At 43.0% G+C, this 21,665-nt stretch overlaps 1 protein-coding gene across 1 annotated transcript in view; it reads right to left on the bottom strand.

Annotated features, from left to right (window-relative positions):
• Positions 1–1,316: 1,316 nt before the first annotated feature.
• The window catches only part of LOC137545485 (glutamate carboxypeptidase 2-like), a 67,249-nt gene continuing 46,900 nt past the window's right edge, over positions 1,317–21,665 (bottom strand). Inside the window, exons 14-19 of the mRNA XM_068266793.1 lie at positions 18,295–18,386; positions 11,008–11,098; positions 8,405–8,666; positions 5,968–6,049; positions 3,067–3,159; positions 1,317–1,760 (exon numbers count right to left, since the gene is read on the bottom strand). Of these exons, the coding sequence (XP_068122894.1) occupies positions 1,571–1,760; positions 3,067–3,159; positions 5,968–6,049; positions 8,405–8,666; positions 11,008–11,098; positions 18,295–18,386 (810 nt within the window). The 3' untranslated portion in view covers positions 1,317–1,570. The remainder of the gene's footprint in view (positions 1,761–3,066; positions 3,160–5,967; positions 6,050–8,404; positions 8,667–11,007; positions 11,099–18,294; positions 18,387–21,665) is intronic.

The raw sequence follows: 21,665 nt of genomic DNA, 5'->3' as shown, positions 1-21,665 counted from the left end.
GTGCACACCAAACACTGCTAGCAGATCTGCAAAATGCTAGAGGTTTTTGAAGCAGATTTCAGAGCTATTCTAGGCATGCTTAAAGACGTTTTCTAAACAAGCCTAGCGTTTTTGGAGCGTTTTTGTGTAGCAGATGTCATATATTGTTACAGTAAAGTTGTTACTGAACAGTTTCTGTAACAAAAACGCCTAGAAAACCGCTCTGATCTAGCATTTTCAGAGCCTTTTTCCACTTTCCTATACAGAAACGCCTCAGAAATCAAAAAAATGCTGCAGCCCCAGAGTTTGCGTTTGTAGAAAAAAAACGAACCTCTCTGGTGTGCACCATCCCATTAACTTTCATTAGCCAAGCGGTTTTCCCCCTGCGTTTTAAAAAACGCTCCAGAACCGCTCTGGTGTGCTCCAGCCCTCAGACATAATCCAACATAGGATTGGAAAGTGTTAAATACCAGCCATGTTACAGTCACCAGGTATTAGTTGCCTGGTGGCCTAGCTAATTAGATAACTGCTATGGCAAATAAATATATAGGGTTTTTATTTTTTTGGGTGAGTGGTGATAACGGAGTTGTTTTACAGCCTTCGCAGGATATTGGAATTTACTACAGGCAGGGTCTGTCAGGCAGTGACTAGTACTGTATAATTGTGTTGGATACTACTTTCACTGTTCACCGCATTGTGCTGTGTGGGACTTGTTCTACTGTGTTTGTATCTGCAGCACATTAGACCAGGCTTTGAGCACCAGCGCTGCTTGTCTGCACATTATGGCCATAAACCAGACCAGACTTTCAGCACCAGAACAATTAAGTGACTGAGAACCACCTGCCTTTTTCTGGGGTTGTCTCTCATATAATAAAAGCACTTTTATGCACAAGTTTACTTGGGCATTAATTAACGGTGTAGTGAGCATTGTATTCTGAGCACCCAGCAACAACAACCTAGGTTGAAACCATAATGTGTGCACAGTTACAGTGAACCAAGCAGCACTTTTTTCCTGGTTTCTAATAACTATAGGAGCTGCCATGCCCCCCCCCCTCCCCTTCTATCTGCCCATTATTTATCCACAGGGTAAATAATGGGCAGGGTTGTAAATTTTTTGCATCTGAGCATCTTACACCTCCCATTCATTTGCCAATAACTTTATCACTACTCATCACAATGAATTGATCTATATCTTGTTTTTTTCCACCACCAATTAGGCTTTTATTGGGTGATACATTTTGCTAAGAATTAATTTATTCTAAATCCATTTTAACAGGAAAAAATTCATTATTTCTCAGTTTTTGGCCATCATAGTTTGAAATAAATACATGTTAACGTAATTAAAACCCATGTATTTTATTTGCCTATTTGTCCTGCTTATAACTGCATTTAAATTATGTCCCTATCACAATGTATGGCGCCGATATTTTATTTGGAAATAAAGTAGGAAATATAATAGAATTTGTTTTGTAAAATGTTCACATTTGTGGTTTATAAGGAAATACATGAGGTACAAGCAGCATACAGTTATTGGAGTGATTCAGAAACTTGTGGCGTGGGACAGCGGTGGGCCTTTTGGCGCGGGATACAGTCACGATGCCTCTTCCAGTGTCTTTCCTGCAGCCTGAACGGTGAACGCGGCTATCGCAATCTGCTTCTTAACCTCGTCCCACGCTGAGCTCGGGTCTTTCCTATTGTCAATGTCAAACAAAGCATCGTATATCCCAGGGAACGATTCACCGGCGTACTTATTGTGGGTGCTTGGTGCATAGATGATGTGTCTGGGGAGAGAAGAACAACTACATCAATGCTCTATCCTAAAGCAGTCTTAGAGTCAAGGCATCCCCTCTACTCCAACATGTTAGCCAAAGTATAAGGCCCTGTACAAACCTATTTAAAAACTAATAAAAATGTATTTATTTTTATAAATAAATTATAGTGTATGTGGGTGTATTTTTACTTTGTGGCCACAAGATGTCACCACACTTAATTCCTGTGAACAGTACACAGGAAGTGTTCTGTATCTGTTCTTTATTTTCACTTTGTGAAGGAATATCGACATCCCACTTATGCCGGCTTTCATTCATTACAGTGCAAATTTGGACAGAGGCGCCAGGCAGGTTAAAATGATCTAAAAACAACTAAAAAGGAGGAGTACAAATGGACTTACCTCCTGAAATGATGGACAATCGAGATTGTTCAAATCGCAAATAACAATTTATTTTGGCGGAGTGCCAAAATAAATTGTTGTTTGCAATTTGAACAATCTTGATTGGGTGGAGGGGACTCTCCCCTTCTTTCTATCTACAGAGAGCGACTTCTTAAACCTGAGTGGGGTCAGGTTCTAATGCTCCCCACCTGCATTTCAAGTGGTTGCCTATGTGGTAACCCGTGTTTGTGAGTATATCCACATCTGTTAATTATTTTGCCAACAATTACTAGACTTACTGCACTATATTGGGCTCTCGGTTTTTCTTTTTGTTTCAAGTGCTTCATTCATTACAGGCACTTTGATTTGCTTAGGGAACAGCTGTTCCCATTCACCGATCAAAGACCAGTGGGATTGCAACGGAAATGAACGGGAGCGGGACTGCAATGTTAGCAGTGAGGTAAGGAAACAAATATGCATCTATGCCCTTGACGCACAAGTGACGTTTGGGGCGTAGATATGCATAGCAGCGGTGGGGAAGGGGGTAAGTCTACCTGCACCCTGTGGAATTGCAATTTCGCATTTGTTGCATATGTAATTTATTTCAATGGCACCACATGTGACCTGTGTTTCTTTTTTACCGTGCGTTTTGCAATTTTCTGTTTTAAATAGCTGTCCAGGTTGCTTCTAGGGTTGCTTACCACCACGTCTCCGTGTCCCACAGCGGGGGTGAAAAACACAGATTGCTGCTGAAAGCCACGGAAAGCTGTCAAATGCTTTTCTGCACGCTTACGGAAACACATTTAACGGAGATGCCGCAGGACGCCCTTCTGAACTGACCCATGTAGTAATTTGACTCAGCTTATCCGCAGACTGCCTATTCTGCAATTATATACTTTTTATATGGTGAAAGCAATGCATGGTTTGCAGCTACGTACCTGTAAAATCTCCGGTCTGGTAATCCCAGGGGATCGATAAAGGCTCTCTCCAGAAACATCAGCTGATCATTCACAGATCTCACTGCCATGGGGCTGTCAAGACAAAGGTACTTTCATTAGATGTATTGCTATTTATTACTAGACGTAATAATACTATACATTTCTGAGGGATTCTCTGCATTTTTTTAGTGACCGCATTCTGCACAGTAATCACGTGACGTCACGTGACATGCATCACATGACACGCCAGCGTATCACACCCTACGCTGACAAATCCCAACGGTGTGTCATGTGACGCTCTGCTGCCATGGATATGCGATGCAGGAAGCGGCAAGTAGGCGAGTTAAACCCCGCTAATCGCCCCCTTGCCACTCTGTAGGGAGGGAGGGAGGGGGGAAAGAGAGTAAACTGGCCGCCTATTGGCAGGCCAGATGTACAGCGCATGCGGGCCGTAGTTTGCCCATCGCTGGACTAGTCCAAAACCTCTCAAGTCCGCCAGGTTTCTACCACTTACTGTAAGTGACAGCAACATAAGAGAAAAGCAATTTATAGCACATTTTATTGTGGGTGAAATGTACTTTCTATTTATGTGCTTTCATAGGTTTTACAATATTTCACTACAGTGGTCCTTTAATGTAAATCATTTCCCCTGCCATTTGTGCATGTTTTTAAAGAACACCTGTAAACACACTTAGGGCCCTTTTCCACTAGTGGCGTTTGCGATGCTGAATCGCAAAAACGCAAACCGCTAGCGATTTTACAATCGCTACGGTTTGCTTTTTAACATGGGAATCGCGGTAGGTCATTTCCACTACCGCGATTCGTTTTTGCGGGGAACGCGAACGCGCGGCGGAGCGATAATTGCCGCGATTTTGCTATGCAGTGCATAGCATAGCAAAATCGCGGCCGCAAACGTCGGGGGAATCGCCGGTTTTGCGATTCAGCAATCGCTAGCGTTCAGCGTGAACGCTAGCGATTGCAGGTGGAAAAGGGCCCTAAAAGGCCCTGGCCAGTCCAGAGGCTTCCCCGATCTCCGTACGCCGCTCCTGCTCTGCGCTTGGAACCTCTAAACAATCTTCAACTTTAATGTCTAAGATTGCTCGCGGCCACGCTCCCCTCCTTGTACAAGCAGGAAGTACGGCCCGCACCTGCGCAGTAGCATGGAGCCGCTTGTCTATACCTTTTTTTCCTCCATGCTACTGTGCAGACTCAGTGGCTCCTGTGCAATGCGGCCACGCTGGTACATGAAGAGGTCGCAGAGGATCGGGGAAGCCTCTGGAGCATCTGCAAGCTTCCCCCTACTGGATGTAAGTACAGCAAAGTCCCTGTTAACAGGATCTCAGGCAACAGGAAGTGTCAACTAACCGCAATGTCTGAGGAGGACAAATGGGACAGTACTTCTGCCATTTGCAGAGGTTTGGGCAGCAGATCCTCCAGGCGCAGTTTTCTACCTTACTGCAGCTTCCAGTGGTTTTCCAGCATACATGTACGGCTCCTGGCATGTCACCAGACCCAACGTGGGTCACATGACACACCAAGATCCATACACAGAGGACAACCGAAAGCTGCTGGGAGCTACAGGAAGTGTAGAAGAGGGTGCCTGGAGGATCGTTAGGTTGCTCCCACTCCACAAGTGGTGGTGGTGGTTGTGGTGGGAGGGGGGGTTAGTGCTATTTTTAGCCAGTTGCTCAAGCAACCGGCAAGTACACATATCTGGCATCTAGCAATATCCGCAGGTGCACTTCTGCTGTATGTAATTTTTTGTTTTAAAGTTACAGGTGTACTTTAATGGCTGTGATGTCAGAGGCAAATCCTTTTGATGATTGGCTCTAGTACAATGGCTGGGGGTGTGTTTGGGATTTTGAGAGGTTTCACTAGATAGTGTAATGGTTAAAGGATACCCAAGGTGACATGATGAGATAGACATGTGTATGTACAGTGCCTAGCACACAAATAACTAGGCTGTGTTTCGTTTTTTTCTCTCTCTGCCTGAAAGAGTTAAATATCAGGTATGTAAGTGGCTGACTCAGTCCTGACTCAGACAGGAAGTGACACCAGTGTGACCCTCACTGATAAGAAATTCCAACTATAAAAAACTTTCCTAGCAGAAAATGGCTTCTGAGAGCAGGAAAGAGATAAAAAGGGGAATTTCTTATCAGTGAGGGTTACACTGTAGTCACTCTCCTGTCTGAGTCAGGACTGAGTCAGCCACTTACATACCAAATATTTAACTCTTTCAGGCAGAGAAAAAAAAAAAAGGGAACACAGCATAGCTATTTATGTGCTGGGCACTGTACATACACATCTCTATCTCATCATGTCACATGTCACTTCGGATATCCTTTAAGGGCTCTGCCTCTGACACCAGAGACCAGGGTTCGAATCTCGGCTCTGCCTGTTCAGTAAGCCAGCACCTATTCAGCAGAAGACCTTAGGCAAGTCTCCCTAACACTGCTACTGCCTATAGAGCGCGTCCTAGTGGCTGCAGCTCTGGCGCTTTGAGTCCGCCAGGAGAAAAGCGCAATATAAGTGTTTGTCTTTGTCTTTTGTCTTTCATTACAGCTGAACATTTGGAAGACATGGGATATTTCCTGTACATACTAGTGGGGTAAATTCATCCCTCAAGTCATGCCATAGAGACAATCCAGAACATATAGACATCTCTACATGTAAATGTGTGAAGCAGGGCTGCCAATGCTGCCAAAGGGAACACAGATGCTTTTTATTCATTTCTGAGACCACATACAACGACCCACAGAATATTTGTACTGTGGTCAGTCAGATACATTGTAAATAAAAGCAGGTGTGGAAGGCGGCACTTCCTCCCGCCTCGGGGGTTTCATCTTGCCGGTGACGGAGCTCCGATGCATTGCTCCCGACTTTCCGCCATCGCCTACTTACTCGTTCACATCGAGGTTTTTCAGCCGTTCGTGAAATTGTGCTGCAGCTTTTGTAAAATTCTCAGCAGCAGAAAATAATGCATCTGTAGGGAAAATAATGAACATGAGGATAAAAGAAAAGGAACATTGATAGGAAAAACAAACAAAAAAAAACCTGAACAGTGACCCATTCACCTTTCACAAAGGTATAAACTAAATTGATAGAACAGGTCCACTTAGAGGTGAAGCAGTGAAAATGCATATGCTAGCCATACTCCATACTGGAGAGCCCATTTCTGGAGGAGACAGGTAATCATGGCGCATGCTCGCGCCTGGTACTCATAGTTTTTGGCTACTCATAGAGAACAATTACATGGTGGTGCCAGCAGTGTAATTATGGCACACGGACTGAATTATTGAATTATTAGTGGTTTCAATTAGTGGCCGTAAACTTAGCAGTAGCAGCAATTTACATAGTTACATAGTTACATAGTTATTTTGGTTTAAAAAGACATACGTCCATCGAGTTCAACCAGTATAAAGTACAACTCCAGCCTGCTCCCTCACATATCCCTGTTGATCCAGAGGAAGGTGAAAAAACCCCCACAAGGCATGGTCCAATTAGCCCCAAAAGGGAAAAATTCCTTCCTGACTCCAGATGGCAATCAGATAAAATCCCTGGATCAACATCATTAGGCAGTACCTAGTAATTGTAGCCATCGATGTCTTTCAATGCAAGGAAAGCATCTAAGCCCCCTTTAAATGCAGGTATAGAGTTTGCCATAACGACTTCCTGTGGCAATGCATTCCACATCTTAATCACTCTTACTGTAAAGAACCCTTTCCTAAATAAATGGCTAAAACGTTTTTCCTCCATGTCCTCTAGTCCTTTGAGAAGGCCTAGAGACAAAAAGCTCATCCGCCAAGCTATTATATTGCCCTCTGATGTATTTATACATGTTAATTAGATCCCCTCTAAGGCGTCTTTTCTCTAGACTAAATAAACCCAGTTTATCTAACCTTCATTTAGCAATGGTAGAGATCAGGGCTAGGAGGGTTGGTTCAGCGTAGATGAGGAAAAGTGTTAGGTGTGGAAGGGGTTGGCTAGTATTAGATTTAGGTGGTGGTGGTGTTGTTGTTGGGGGGGAGGGGGGTAGCGTAAGGTGTTGGTAGATGTGTCAGTGCTAGACGTTAGTGGGGGAAGGGGTAGTTTTAAATGTGTGTGTGTGTGTGTGTGTGGGGGGGGGGGGGGGTGTTGGAAGATGGTAGGGTGTTAGTGTTAGGCATAGTTGGTTAAGTGTTAGATGTTGGTAGGGGGTTGGTTAGTATTAGGTGTAGGTGGGGGGTTAGTGCTAGGAGTTAGTGTGTGTGTGTGTGTGTGTGTGTGTGTGTGTGTGTGTGGGGGGGGGGGTTAAAAATAATGAAAATGTATTTCATTTTTCTATGGGAAGGTGTATAATAGGGTATTTGAATGTAGGTTTACTTTTTGGCCACAAGATGGAGATACAGAGTTAGTGTGTTCTAAAAATAGAAACAGAACCAATTGTTTATTATTTGTTTATATTTGTGTAAACACAGGGGCGTAGATACTCTATCTGGTGTGGTAAAGTACAATGCCTGGTTGTTCTGCTGATCCTCTGCCCCTTATTCTTTTAGGGTCATTTTCATTTAAAAAGAAAACATTTTTCTATTGACTATTCTATTTGCATTAAAATGTGGCAAAATAGTAGCAATGCAATTTTTTTTTTATAAAATTAATTTTGTTGCAATTTTAATTTGAGTCAATGGTAGTGGTTTTTTTTTTTTTTTTTTTTATAATGAAAATGACCCGCAAAATCCTCTCCGGTGTGCCCGGGCCCTCAGCCACAGACATGTTTCAGGTGTGTGATTCAGACACTACTGCAGCCACAGATCAGCAGGACTGTATGGCAGCTGGCATAATTTAAAATAAAATAAATATGGCAGCTTCCCTCTCACTTCAGGTTACTTTTATAAACAATGCCAGTTGCCTGACTTCTGTGCTGAAGCTCCGCCTCTAATACTATCAGTCGCTGGCCCAGAATGAGCTGCAGATCAGATGCTGTGACTCTGGTGTGACTCCGCTGGCTGCATGCTTGTTGCAGGTGTGTCACTCAAACAATTACAACTAAATCCAAAAGCTCACCATGACGGCCAGGCAACTGGCATTTTTTATAAGGGAATAAAAATGGCAGCCTCCGTATTACTCTCACTTTAGGTTCCTTTTAATGCACAAATCGCCATAGTCTAATATTCAAGATGAGATCCTAGTAATTACGGTTAGCATGCACATTTCATGCAAGTTGTATGTGGTTTGGGATTGGCCCAATCAAAAACGGCCAGGAAGTGGCTTTGATTGGACCAATTCCAAATGTATGAAATTTGTATGCAAGTTGGGATTATTTGCAACTCACCGATCCTTTCTAATCAACACTACTTACCAAAGGAAACATTGGCTTGCACATGTGACTGTGCCTTCTGTGCCATGCCAGAAATAATGTCGGCGTAGCTCTTAATGGCATCGGCGTAGTCTCTGGCATCAAACGGGAGAACCACGGAATCAGCCAAGTCAAAGACAAGCCCTCCCCGCACTTTAGCCACTGCCAGGTGGTTCTTGTAGAGCGGGTCGTAAAACTGGTCAACGATCTCCAGGGTCTCGTACACACTGTGATATACCGGGTAGCCGCTATATCGCCCCTCTTTCTGGAATAGATGGAAGGATGAGAATTAATATCACCATTTTGGTCAAGTCATCCTTACAGGATTTCAACCCTTTAGCAGCCAATCTATTTAGAGGCTTGAAAGTGCTCCAGGCCAATTTATTTTAGCACTTTTTTATTTCTTATTTGTTACATTTCCATTGCTTCTAATTAGTACTGCTTTAATGTGCATTTATGGCCACTTGTCACTAGGGGGCAGTGTGAGACAATAACAGAGGACTTCTGCTTTCAGTTTCCATATTCTCTGCTAGTAGAGAGAGATGAGAGCATTCCAAAAATGTACAGCACAACGAGTGCAGACTCAGGTTAAAAAAAAAGATAACTCTATTGAAGCTGCAAATGGTTTAAGCCCCAACTTCAAGCACAGATATTTTCCGAGCCTTGTGCAGGTACTCAATGGTGGACACGTAAACACTCTTTGACTAGCTGATGTCCAATCAATAAAATTGCCTTTTTGGACCAACTACTTTATAATTATTTTTTATTTATACAGTACCAGCATCTTTCGTAGTGCTGTACAGTACATAGTACAAGACAGACAATAGTGTGGAGCACAGATACATGAGCAGTTCAACACACTGTACAATCAGGGCTTCCAGTCACATAAGTACAACGATATACAACTGGTGACCTAAGCCTGTTTACAAACGGGCTAGGTCTGTCAATGCTTGTTTCAGCGCGCATGCGCCCGCCGCACATGCACACATGCCCGCCCCTTCTGCCCTCGTCCTCCCCCAGCTCTCTTCAGTGTCTCTGCGTCCCTCCCTGCACATGCGCAGTGCAAAAAAGCACTGACACATGGACATGGGACGCTGGACACTTGCGCTTTATTAGGTAGGATTGATGTGTGTAGTTTGAAAACATCACCAATACTGCCCCCAAACTGTCACCCAAGGTATAATGTCCCCATCCCTGCTGCTGTGTGACAGTAATCTAAAGCATCATGCACCCAGATTAAAGAAGAACCGTTTCTGTTGCCGTAAAGTGGACCTGCACAGGACGTGGCCACACTGGCTATGGGTGTGAAGATCGTGATGGCCACACTTGGTTTATGGCCCGTGTGAGATGGGTTCCTAGGCTTTGAGGGTCACCTAGGAGAGGCAAGGGAAGAGGTGTAAACACTGGGGCCCCCCCATCAACAACAACAAAACATTTGTAAAGCGCTTTTCTCCTGTAGGACCCAAAGCACATAAGCTTGTCTCAGATTAGTACATAGTGATGTGTACAGGGCTAAAAGGTTATGTGATCATAAATGTCAGACTAAACAGGTTTGTTTTCAGTTTTGATTTAAACTTGTCCAGGGTTGGAGCTGCTTTGATTAAGTTTGGTAAGGCATTGCACAGGGTAGGGGCAGCATGACAAAAATCTCTGGCTCCAAAAGGTTTTTAGTTGAGCTCTGAGGGAGATGTAGTTATTGGATGCTTTTGATGTGAGGTTGTAGGAGGTGTGACGCAGTTGCAACAAATACTCCAGGTATCCTGGGCCTAGGTCATGCGGGTATTTGAATGTTAGCATCAAGGTTTTACTGTGGGGTTCCATGAATTGTAGTCTGTTAAGGCACAGGCGCTAAGCTGACTGATCCTGTTATACTCCTGTCTATAGCCTGATGAAGTGGGTTGAGCCCACGAAACGCGTTGCAATGTGAATAAAAAAAAATTGTGTTGAAAAATCAACATTATCTTGTGTCTGCATTGGGGAGGGAAGTCCACCAACTGCCTCCCTATTTTTTTAGACTTTTTATCTAATTTTATACTATTGGCGCCTCTGTAACCTTGTTTACAATTTGTGTCCACCCCTGGTGGACACTATTTGACCCCTTTTCCGATCTACAGAGAGCGACTTCTTAATCCTGAGTGGCGACAGGTCTAATTTCCATACCTGCCTATATAGTGGTTACCTGGAAGGTAACCCAGATTTGTGAGTATAACCCTTACAATTTACACCCTCACTCTAACTTTCCAGTACATACTGCACCATATCGGGCTCTCTGTGTCTCCCTCCCCTGTTTAAAAACAACATTTTGTTTTTTTTCCTTAGATGAGTAACTTGAGTTAACTAATTAGACAAGAGCTCAAATAGACAACCAGCGGCGCAGTTTTTATTTACTTGTTCTTGGAAGTGGCTTTATTATTTTTTCTCCTTCCGTCACTGATACCAGCATCACGCTAGAGACAATTACAGCATTTAAGTCTTCAGCACGAAGCTTGAAACGCGTAGCTGATACTTAGCCTGTCGTATCATGGACGAGGGGGAGGAGTCGGGGCCGCAAGAGACATAAAGAGGGTAACTCCCACTTACCAGGTGCGCCAGCACAAAATACTCACCCTATTTTTAGTATAACGAGATCTTCCAGACGCAATGCCAAGTCGCTGGAAAAAGACTTCAAAATCATTTCCCGAGCCCAACTTGTTCATCCTTTAAAAAGAGAGCACAGAAAACAAGAACCATTAGTCATGCTTCTTATAGAAATCTAAAGCGAAAGTTTACTTATTTTTAATAAAAAATTCAGGATCCTGACCCATTCCAGTGTGGGAAGGGGGGGGGGGGGTGTGTCCTTTCACCCTTCCCTATCCCACATCCTTCCACAATACATGAGCAGAAGGAATGAGCAGGAAACTGTGCTAGTGTGTGTTTCAGTGCGCTTTTTTTTAAAGCGGACCTATGCGTTTACATATGCTTAAAGTGAACCAGAGACAAAGCACCATCATGTATTTTACCATATAGATCGGTGGGAACATTAGAGAGAACACCTACCATGCTTTCTGTTTCATTCTGCACTGCACAGCTTGGTTCTTATCAGCCCTGATAAAATCCCTGACTGAGCATTCAGGCTGGCTTTGCTATAGTGACTCAGCTATAATGATTCCTGAGCAGAGCTAGCAGGGGGCAGGCTTGGACTTGAAAAGACATGAGAGAACACAGACTGAGCTATAAATATCCCTGAGCAAAGCCAGACTGAATGCTCAGTCGGGAATTTTATCAGGACTGATTAGAAGCAAGCCGTGCAGTGCAGTGCAGAATGAAACAGAAAGCAAGGTAGGTGTTTTCTGTAATGTTCTCACTGATATATATGGTAAAATACATGAGGGTGCTTCGTCTCTGGTTCACTTTAAGCACGTTTTTTTTCCAGCACATTTTGCTTATCGTAGAAATAGCAATTGCAATAAAGATTTGTTATCATTTGAAATTTTTTTTCCAAGGAGGCCTCATTGACATCATGATGCGCTTCTGTGCGCATTTGGAAGCGCTTGTGATGTGCAACATGCAAGAACAGAAGGGCATAGACAGCCCTTCTGTCGTTCACATCATATGTGCTGTGCAACAATACAATGCGCTATGGTGCGCTTATGTACTGCTGCATGCATTCTGCCCGCCAGCGCAGCGCTGTCCCATTCACTGTAAGGAATGGGATCAGCAGGGCGAAGTGGCGCAGATGGCGTGCGATCATACTCGTTCCATCTGCGCATCATGCTGTGAACCTTCCCCTGGGGTAAAAAACGCATGCACTTCTATGCGCTTGTATGCAGTAAAAAAATGCAACCATTCACTTGCAATGATGTGCGCTTTACAGCTCAATGCACAGAAATGCATGCAACACTATGTTTTTGTAACGCAGCTCAGCGCAACACATAGATGCAAACCAGGCACATTTAACCACTTTACCCCCGCCCGTACGAATTTCTCCGTCCCTTATTCCATCCTTTAACCCCCAGGGACGGAGAAATCCGTACTTTCCGCGCTCCCGCCGCTGCCCGCACTCCCGCTCGTAAACACGCCGCCCGCCGCTAGTAAACACGCCGCCGCCCGCTCGCCCGGAGATCAATGAACGGGAAAATCCATTCCCGTTCGTTGATCTAAGCCCCGCAATGATCCGCTGCTCTGATGGGCAGCGCGATCAATGTGAAAAAAAACAAACACTAACAGCCTCCTAGTACTTCCTGCGAGCGTCCGGAAGGACGCTCGCAGGTCGCAATAAACAAAAAGTTACTGTTGCCATCTTGTGGCCAAATAGTAAAACTACACCCTAAGCATTTTTTACATAGAAATAAATTAGTGTTACACAAAAAATTAACTCCTTACCTCCTACACTCCCCATTTTTTTTTTGTAATTAAATTTTTTTTTTTAAATTTACAATTAAAAAAAAAAAAACATAAATACCGTATATGCTGGCGTATAAGGCGACTGGGCGTATAAGACGACCCCCCAACTTTGCCAGTTAAAATGTAGAGGTTGGGGTATACTCGCCGTATAAGACTACCCCATAGTAGGAGTCAGGGTGCCGGGTATCAGGCAGAGCTGTAATTACCTTATGCTGCAGTCATCCGGTAATAAGAAAGATAGATCGTGTTCTCAGTTTAAAAAATAACTTGTTGTAACAGCTTCTTGCGAGCAGCCGCTCGCACGGGTAGCATTGCAGCTTCCTGCGTCCCTTGACTGGTGACGTGTGCGCTCCAGTGATGAGGCTCACGCCGGAAGAGATTGCCGGGTTGTATTGTGGAGCGCACACGTCACAAGTCAGGTGATGCCGGAAGCTGCATTGCTACCCGTGCGAGCGGCTGCTCGCAAGAAGCTGTTATAACAAGTTATTTTTTAAATGGAGAACGCGATCTATCTTTCTTATTACCGGATGACTGCAGCATAAGGTAATTACAGTTCTGCCTGACACACGGCACCCTGACCAGACCTGACATTCTGGCACTCGGCGTATAAGACGACCCCCGACTTTTCAGTTGATTTTTCAGGGTTAAAAAGTCGTCTTATACGCCAGTATATACGGTAGTTACCTTAGGGACTGAACTTTTTAAATATTTATGTCAAGAGGGTATAACACTGTTACTTTATAAACTATGGGCTTGTAATTAGGGATGGACGCAAAACTGAAAAAAATGCACCTTTATTTCCAAATAAAATATTGGCGCCAAACATTGTGATAGGGACATAATTTAAACGGTTTTATAACCGGGACAAAAGGGCAAATAAATTTCATGGGTTTTAATCACAGTAGCATGCATTATTTAAAAACTATAATGGCCGAAAACTGAAAAATAATGAATTTTTTCCCACATTTTTCCTATGTTCCCATTAAAACATATTTAGAATAAAATAATTCTTGGCATAATGTCCCACCTAAAGAAAGCATAATTGGTGGCGGAAAAAACAAGATATAGTTCATTTCATTGTAATAAGTAATGATAAAGTTATAGACGAATGAATGGAAGGAGCGCTGAAAGGTGAAAATTGCTCTGGTGCTCAGGGGGTAAAACCCCTCAGTGGTGAAGTTGTTAATAACATGGGAAAATCAATACTTTACCGAATGCACAGTGCAATGCGCTGTGAAAAGCACACAGAAATGGCCCTGATGCGAATGAGGCCTTAATGAACAAGGCTTTGATGGGCTACTACTAAGCAAACTATTCTAAGGGCCCTGGCACACCGGAGAGCATTTGCCAGTCATTTTTGTTTTTTTAAAGAATGCTTCCATTGATTTGCATAAAAATCACGGTCGCGGCTATTTTGCCAGGATTTTAAATCAAGTCGGTGGAAGCATTTTTTTTTTTTTTTTTTTTTTTTTTATGAAAAGGACCTGCAAAACGCTCTCCGGTGTGCCAGGGCCTTCACATACCACTCTCCATTTATCCAGAGAATTGAATGGGAGGGTGATAGGAGGGAACATCGATGTCTCTTCCTGTCTAAAAATTTGACTTTAGCCAAGTCACATTTTTTAAGCAGTGATTATGGGAACTGGAAGGAACAAGGAGAGGAACAGACAACGTGCAGAAGGTATGCGGATCCAGAATGAACATACCTCTGTGCTTACATAAGGTAGCTTTGTCCCAGGTCAGGTATCCTTTAAAAAGAAGTATCCTTACAACTATGGCAAATGAACATGAAACTGCCCCTAATAAAAAACTGCAATTACAATCAGGGCCGGCGCTACCATTAAGGCAAAAGGGGCAGCTGCCCCAGGGCCCCAGAGCTTGTAGGGGCCCCCAGTGGCTACAAGAGGAAAAAAAAATTTCAAATCGGCCTTATAGTTTTTGAGAAAATCGATTTTAAAGTTTCAAAGGAAAAAAAAATGCACATTAAAAAAACCTGCCGACTTTAATGGTTAATAGAAAATCCACCTTAAATGCTAGAAACCCTAAATTTGCAGGGTATGTTAAGAAGATCATTAGGAATAAGAGGAAAAAACTATTTTTCAAAAAGACCTAATAGTTTTTGAGAAAATTGATTTTAAAGTTTCGAAGGAAAAAAGTATACTTTTAAATGCAGTAAATGTAACTTTTAGTAGCAAACCTAACGGTAGTGTAATTTTGCATGCATCAAACGAAAGCGCAATACATTTCCTGACGGGGTTTCCAGGGGGTCTATACGCAGCCGCAGCGCTTTGGCCAGGGATCGCTGTACAGCCGCAATATGGCTGTATGAAGATCCCTGGCATTTTTTCCTATTTTCCCAATTTTTTTTATGTTTAGAGTGTGGGAATTTTTTTTTTAAAATTATGTGGGGTCCCCCCTCCTGAAACGTTTTAACCCCTTGTCCCCCATGCAGGCTGCGATAGCCAGAATGTGGAGCTCCGACCGATTGGGACTTCACACCCTGTTATACCAGCTGCAAAAAAGGTCCCCTAATGCCGATTTTTGTTCCGGGGTATATGTTGGGGGCCCCCCAGGTTTATTTTGCCCTGGGGCCCCATTGTTGCTTAAACCGGCCCTGATTACAATCAATTATTTTGTCTTCCTGAAGAAACATGAGAATCCATTAGCCACCTACTGTGTGCAAACCCTCAGAGGAGTAGCTACGGGTGTGCAAGGGGGTACACATGTCCCCGGGCGCAGCACTGTAAGGGGGCTCAGCATGGCCGCTGCACCTCCACATGCGTGAGAGGCGGCTCACTGGCTGCCCGAAGTGCCCCTGCTTCTCTCCCTCCCTCTGCAGAGGAGTGCAGAAGCGTTAACAGCAGCAGAAAAAGTGGGACATGTCTGGCTATTATAGGCGGGCTCACCTGGCTATCTAAAGGGGAAGGGAGCACATTTAGCTATATAAATGGGGGGGGGGGGGGGAGATGACACATATCGCTATTTTTAGGGGGGAAGGGGGTACAGCTGGTTATCTAAACAGAATTTGTACATTTGACTCCACCCATGACCACATTCTGATGTGTGGTCACGCCCATTTTGTCCAGGTGTGTGTGTGTGTGTGTGTGGGGGGGGGGGTTTGTGGGGTGTGGTGTGGTGTGGTGTGTGTGTGTGTCCTTACCTAGTAACAGCATCCCACACCTGTACTCTCTCTCAGCACACATCCTTGGTGCAACATAATTACTCTCATATCTATGATCAGTTATCTCTACACCTGCCCTGGAAGGATAGTGGTATCTGCAATCCAGTCCTTCCCCATCAGTGCCCAAATCACCAGAATACTCTTTGGGGGTGAAGAATAAATTCAAGTAAGTATTCAGGACTGAAGGCAAAAGACACAGGCCCATATGCAATTCACTTTTTCTCCTGAGTTTTCTCCTAGGTGATATTTTTACATCTTGTCATAAAATACATTTCAAACCACCAGCAAGAAAGGAAGTACTTAAAATAAATTTGATAGTACTTTTTCACCAACTTTTGGTACTTTTTCAATTGTAAAATGAGAGAATATGAAAATGATCTCCCTTGGAGATAACTCAGGAGAAATAGTTAATTGCATATGTGCCATAGACCCATATGCAATTCACTCTTTTTTCTCCTGAGTTTTCTCCCAGGTGATATTTTCACAACTTGCAAATAAAATGCCTTTAAATCACCAGCAAGCAAGAAAATACTCAAAATAATTTTGACAGTACTTTTTCACCTACTTTTTGGTACTTTTTCAACTGCAGAGTGCTTAGAAATTATTTTAAATAAAACATGAAAAATTATCTCCTAGGAGAAAAAGTGAATTGCCTATGGGCCATAAAGAGCAACGGAATAGCAACAACATGGCTCATAAGCAATTCACTTTTTCTCTTGAGATTTCTCCTAGGAGATCATTTTCATATTCTCTTTAAAATAACTTTTAGGCATTGTGCAATTGAAACAGTACCCAAAGGTTGGTGAAAACATGCTATCAAAATTATTTTAAACATTTTCTTACGGGCTGGTGGTTTAAAGGTCATTTTATAGCAGGCTGTGAAAACGTCACCTTGGAGAAAACTAATGAGATAAAGGGAATTGCATTTGGGCCCATGGATTTCCGCCTCTAGTGAAGGTCGTGTCTAGGAGAACTCATGGAGAAGCAAGTGATTTTTTTTTTTTGATCAGCCGACAGATTTGCAAAGCTGTGATTTGCTGGGATCATGTCCTGCTTTAGCACATGACCATGACTAGCAAATCAGAGGCTCAAATATCTATCACCTGACTGAACCGATCACATGTGCTGTAATATGTACGAACAGAGGCGCCAAGCAGAGTAAAACAATGTTCTAAAAATGATAAAAAGAGGGAAGTAGAGGTGGACTTACGTCCCTCTGGTAGTGGACATATTCTCAAACACAGAGTAAAAATTATACAATTTATTCACAGCTCCATAAAATCGCAACGCGTTTCGCGGTCAACAATCCCGCTGATTCAGGTCCATAAAGCGTGTGAGCGCCTCTGTGAGGAGGGCTCACAGAGGCGCTCACACGCTTTATGGACCTGAACCAGTTTTATATGCTCCTGTACTGCCTGATGAAGCGGGATTGTTGACCGCAAAAACGCGTTGCGATTTTATGGAGCTGTGAATAAATTGTATATATTTTTTACTCTGCATTTGAGTATATGTCCACTACCAGAGGGAGGTAAGTCCACCTCGACTTCCCTCTTTTTATCATTTTTAGAACATTGTTTTACTCTGCTTGGCACCTCTGTTTGTACATATTACAGCACGATTAAGTCCACCCCTGGTGGAGGGGTTCTTTCCCCATTTTCTACAGAGAGCGACTTTTATACCTGAGTGGGGCCAGGTACTAATACTCCCCACCTGCCTGTCAAGTGGTTGCCTGATGGTAACCCACCTTTGTGAGTATAAGAACCTTTGACATTACATTATATATTGAGCTTATCAGACAATATTGCACTATTGGGCTCTTGGGGTCGTCTGTTTTGTTTTTACATGAACCGATCACATGCTTCTCCATGAGTTCTCCTAGACATGACCATCACCATCTACCTCCTAGGCCCTTATTCAATTCACTTTTTCTCCTATGTCTTCTCCTTGGAGATCATTTTTTTATCTTCTATTTAAAGTAACTTTATATCACTCTGCAATTGAAAACGTGCTAAAAAGTAGGCGAAGTAGTATTGTAATGCTGAAAGTATTCAGAGTATTTTCTTGCTTGCAAATTTTGAGCAGAACTGGTGCGAAAATGGAGCAGATGTTAACATCGAAGACTGGTCACTCTTCACATCCCTCCACTTCTGCACCTGTTTTACATAAGAATAGTGCTGATTTTGGTAAATCTGCCATAATCAATTACAAATATATAAAAATCTAAAAAAATTGGTGTGGTGGGACACACAAAGGATAATCTTTATTATACCTCCCAACTGAAATTATTACAGTTTGGTTTACTGTGCCTCAGTATTCTTTAACAACTTACCTTGGAGCGTCTTTGTAATTTGTCCAGTTATCTTTCTTATGCCAACTTTCATAGAGAGATTTTCCCTCAAAACCTTCATCTGGGCTGTCAATCTACACAGAAGACAAGGACTTCCTTTCATTAAAGAGGTAAAAAAATGGGCCCTAAGGTAAATATATATATATATTTTTTTTTTTTTAAATGATATCCAGACACATACATTATTCTGTGTGCTCTGAACAGAGTTCAAAGCACACAGGCAGTGTAATAGGAAAGATCATTGGCTTCTAGTTGAAGCCATAATCTTTCCCTCACAGGCACTTTGAGTGGCTCAGGGAACACATGTTCCCGTTCACCAATCAAAGATGTGTCAGTCTCAGCGGGTACATGTGCATGCACAGCGGCAACGTATTAAAACGTCCGTTTACTGTTAACAGGGAAAACAGGCTGTTTTAACACTAAAGGCTCATACACACATCAGACTATAGTCTTTGGAAAATGAAAGATCACAGACCAATCTTACCACCCTTCATGTAGTATGAGAGCCATACCTACACAGTCTTTTCTATGGAGCTGAACTCCCCATCAGAAAAAAATCTTTGCAAGATGCTGCACACACAGATGGTGTACAGACACAAAAGATCAGTATCTGCAAAAGATCTGTTCCTGCCAAAAATCCATTCCTGCAAAATGCATTCATAGTCTATGAGATCTGCAGATCATCATACACACATGATTTAACTGGCATTCATCTGCAGATCAAGCAATCATCCGCAGATCTGAAAATCCATCCTGGTGGATCTGATCTGCAGATGAATGTCAGTTAAATCATGTGTGTATGATGATCTGCAGATCTCATAGACTATCATTGCAATTTGCAGGAACGGATCTTTGGCAGGAACAGATATTTTGCAGATACAGATCTGTTGCATGTGTACAGCATCTGTGTGTGCAGCATCTTGCAAAGATTTTTATCTGATGGGGAGTTCAGCTCCATAGAATAGACTGTGTAGATATGGCTCTCATACTACATGGAAGGGGGTAAAATTGGTCTGTGATCTTTCATTTTCCAAAGACTATAGTCTGATGTGTGTATGAGCCTTAAGAGTGGTCCTGAAGTGATTAAAGACCCACTTTATTCAAATGCATTATCATGTAGATATTGTCAATAGAAAAAAAGAGTAAATGTGCGTATTGCAGTTGTTTCTCAGAGTCATGGTATAGTGGCCTCAACAGCCTTTCACCATTCACAAAATGTTCTATGTGCATTTATTGTTTAAAGTACCACCATTATGAAAAAAATCAAATAAAAAATACAGCTGTAGTTTCCCATGATGCATCACTGCTGAATATGCAAATGATCTCACATTCATTCCTTAGTGTATAGTGAGCCTATAGCTTATTTATAGAGTCACATCAGTCTAACATGCATACAGCTGTTGGACTTTATTGGACCTCATCAGTGCATGGCACAGATTGATATGGCTCCATCGAATAGGGCTCAGACCAGTATTAAGGAACACCAAAACAGCTCATGGTGACCCAGAACAAGGGGCTAGAAGAAACTGAAAAGCCCTTCTATATTATTTCCTAAAGTCTCTACCATAGTTGTAGCCTAATGTTCCTACATGTTTCTACAATCTTTCAAAGGGAGGGGGGGGGGGGGGGGGGTGTCAGTAAACTAGTCTAAACACCAATTAAGAGGAGGTAAAGTAACCTTCTTCATGTCTTGTGGTCGGAAACTCAACACAAACATGGGGGGAACATACAAATTCCATGTGGATAATATCCTGGCCATTATGCCCAGGGACGTAGTTATAAATGACTGGGCGCCATAGCGATTCTCAGCTTATGAAACCCCCAACTCCAACTCTGACTCCAGCTACCCACAATCGCTCCGACTCCACAGCCCAGGATTACATACCTGCCACAACAAGAGCAATTAACTGCGGTTAATAAAAGCTGTATATGGAATGTACGTTCAATACAGTGGGTTGCAAAAGTATTCGGCCCCCTTGAAGTTTTACACATTTTGTCACATTACTGCTACAAACATGCATCAATTTTATTGGAATTCCACGTGAAAGACAAATACAAAGTGGTGTACATGTGAGAAGTGGATCGAAAATCATACATGATTCCAAACATTTTTTACAAATAAATAACTGCAAAGTGGGGTGTGCATAATTATTCAGCCCCCTGAGTCAATACTTTGTAGAACCACCTTTTGCTGAAATTACAGCTGCCAGTCTTTTAGGGTATGTCTCTACCAGCTTTGCACATCTAGAGACTGAAATCTTTGCCCATTCTTCTTTGCAAAACAACTCCAGCTCAGTCAGATTAGATGGACAGCGTTTGTGAACAGCAGTTTTCAAATCTTGCCACAGATTCTCGATTGGATTTAGATCTGGACTTTGACTGGGCCATTCTAACACATGGAGATGTTTTGTTTTAAACCATTCCATTGTTGCCCTGGCTTTATGTTTAGGGTCATTGTCCTGCTGGAAGGTGTAATGGTTAAGGGCTCTGCCTCTGATGTAGGAGTCCTGGGTTCAAATCATGGCTCTTCCTACTCAGTAAGCCAGCACCTATTCAGTAAGGAGTTCATTGGGCAAGTCTCCCTAACACTGCTACTGCCTACTGAGTGCGCTCTAGTGGCTGCCTCGCAAGCGCTTTGAGTGCGACAGGAGAAAGGCGCTATATAAAAAAAGGAATTATTAACCTCCGCCCCAGTCTCAAGTCTTTTGCAGTCTCCAAGAGGTTTTCTTCCAAGTTTGCCCTTTATTTGGCACCATCCATCTTCCCATCAACTCTGACCAGCTTCCCTGTCCCTGCTGAAGAGATGCACCCCCAGAGCATGATGCTGCCACCACCATATTTGACAGTGGGGATGGTGTGTTCAGAGTGATGTGCAGTGTTAGTTTTCCGTCACACATAGCGTTTTGCATTTTGGCCAAAAAGTTCCATTTTGGTCTCATCTGACCAGAGCACCTTCTTCCACATGGTTGCTGTGTCCCCCACATGGCTTGTGGCAAACTGCAAACGGGACTTCTTATGCTTCCTGTTAACAATGCCTTTCTTCTTGCCACTCTTCCATAAAGGCCAGCTTTGTACAGTGCATGACTAATAGTTGTCCTATGGACAGTTTCCCACACCTGAGCTGTAGATCTCTGCAGCTCATCCAGAGTCACCTTTGGCCTCTTGACTGCATTTCTGATCAGCGCTATCCTTGTTCGGCCTGTAAGTTTAGGTGGATGGCCTTGTCTTGGTAGGCTTACAGTTGTGCCATACTCCTTCCATTTCTGAATGATCGCTTGAACAGTGCTCCGTGGGATGTTCAAGGCTTTGGAAATCTTTTTGTAGCCTAAGCCTGCTTTATATTTCTCAATAAC

This window comes from Hyperolius riggenbachi, chromosome 2 (genome assembly GCF_040937935.1).
Source record: "Hyperolius riggenbachi isolate aHypRig1 chromosome 2, aHypRig1.pri, whole genome shotgun sequence".
Lineage (NCBI taxonomy): Eukaryota > Metazoa > Chordata > Amphibia > Anura > Hyperoliidae > Hyperolius > Hyperolius riggenbachi.
Note: the sequence above shows the minus strand (reverse complement) of the source record. Positions and strands in the feature narration are given on the sequence as shown.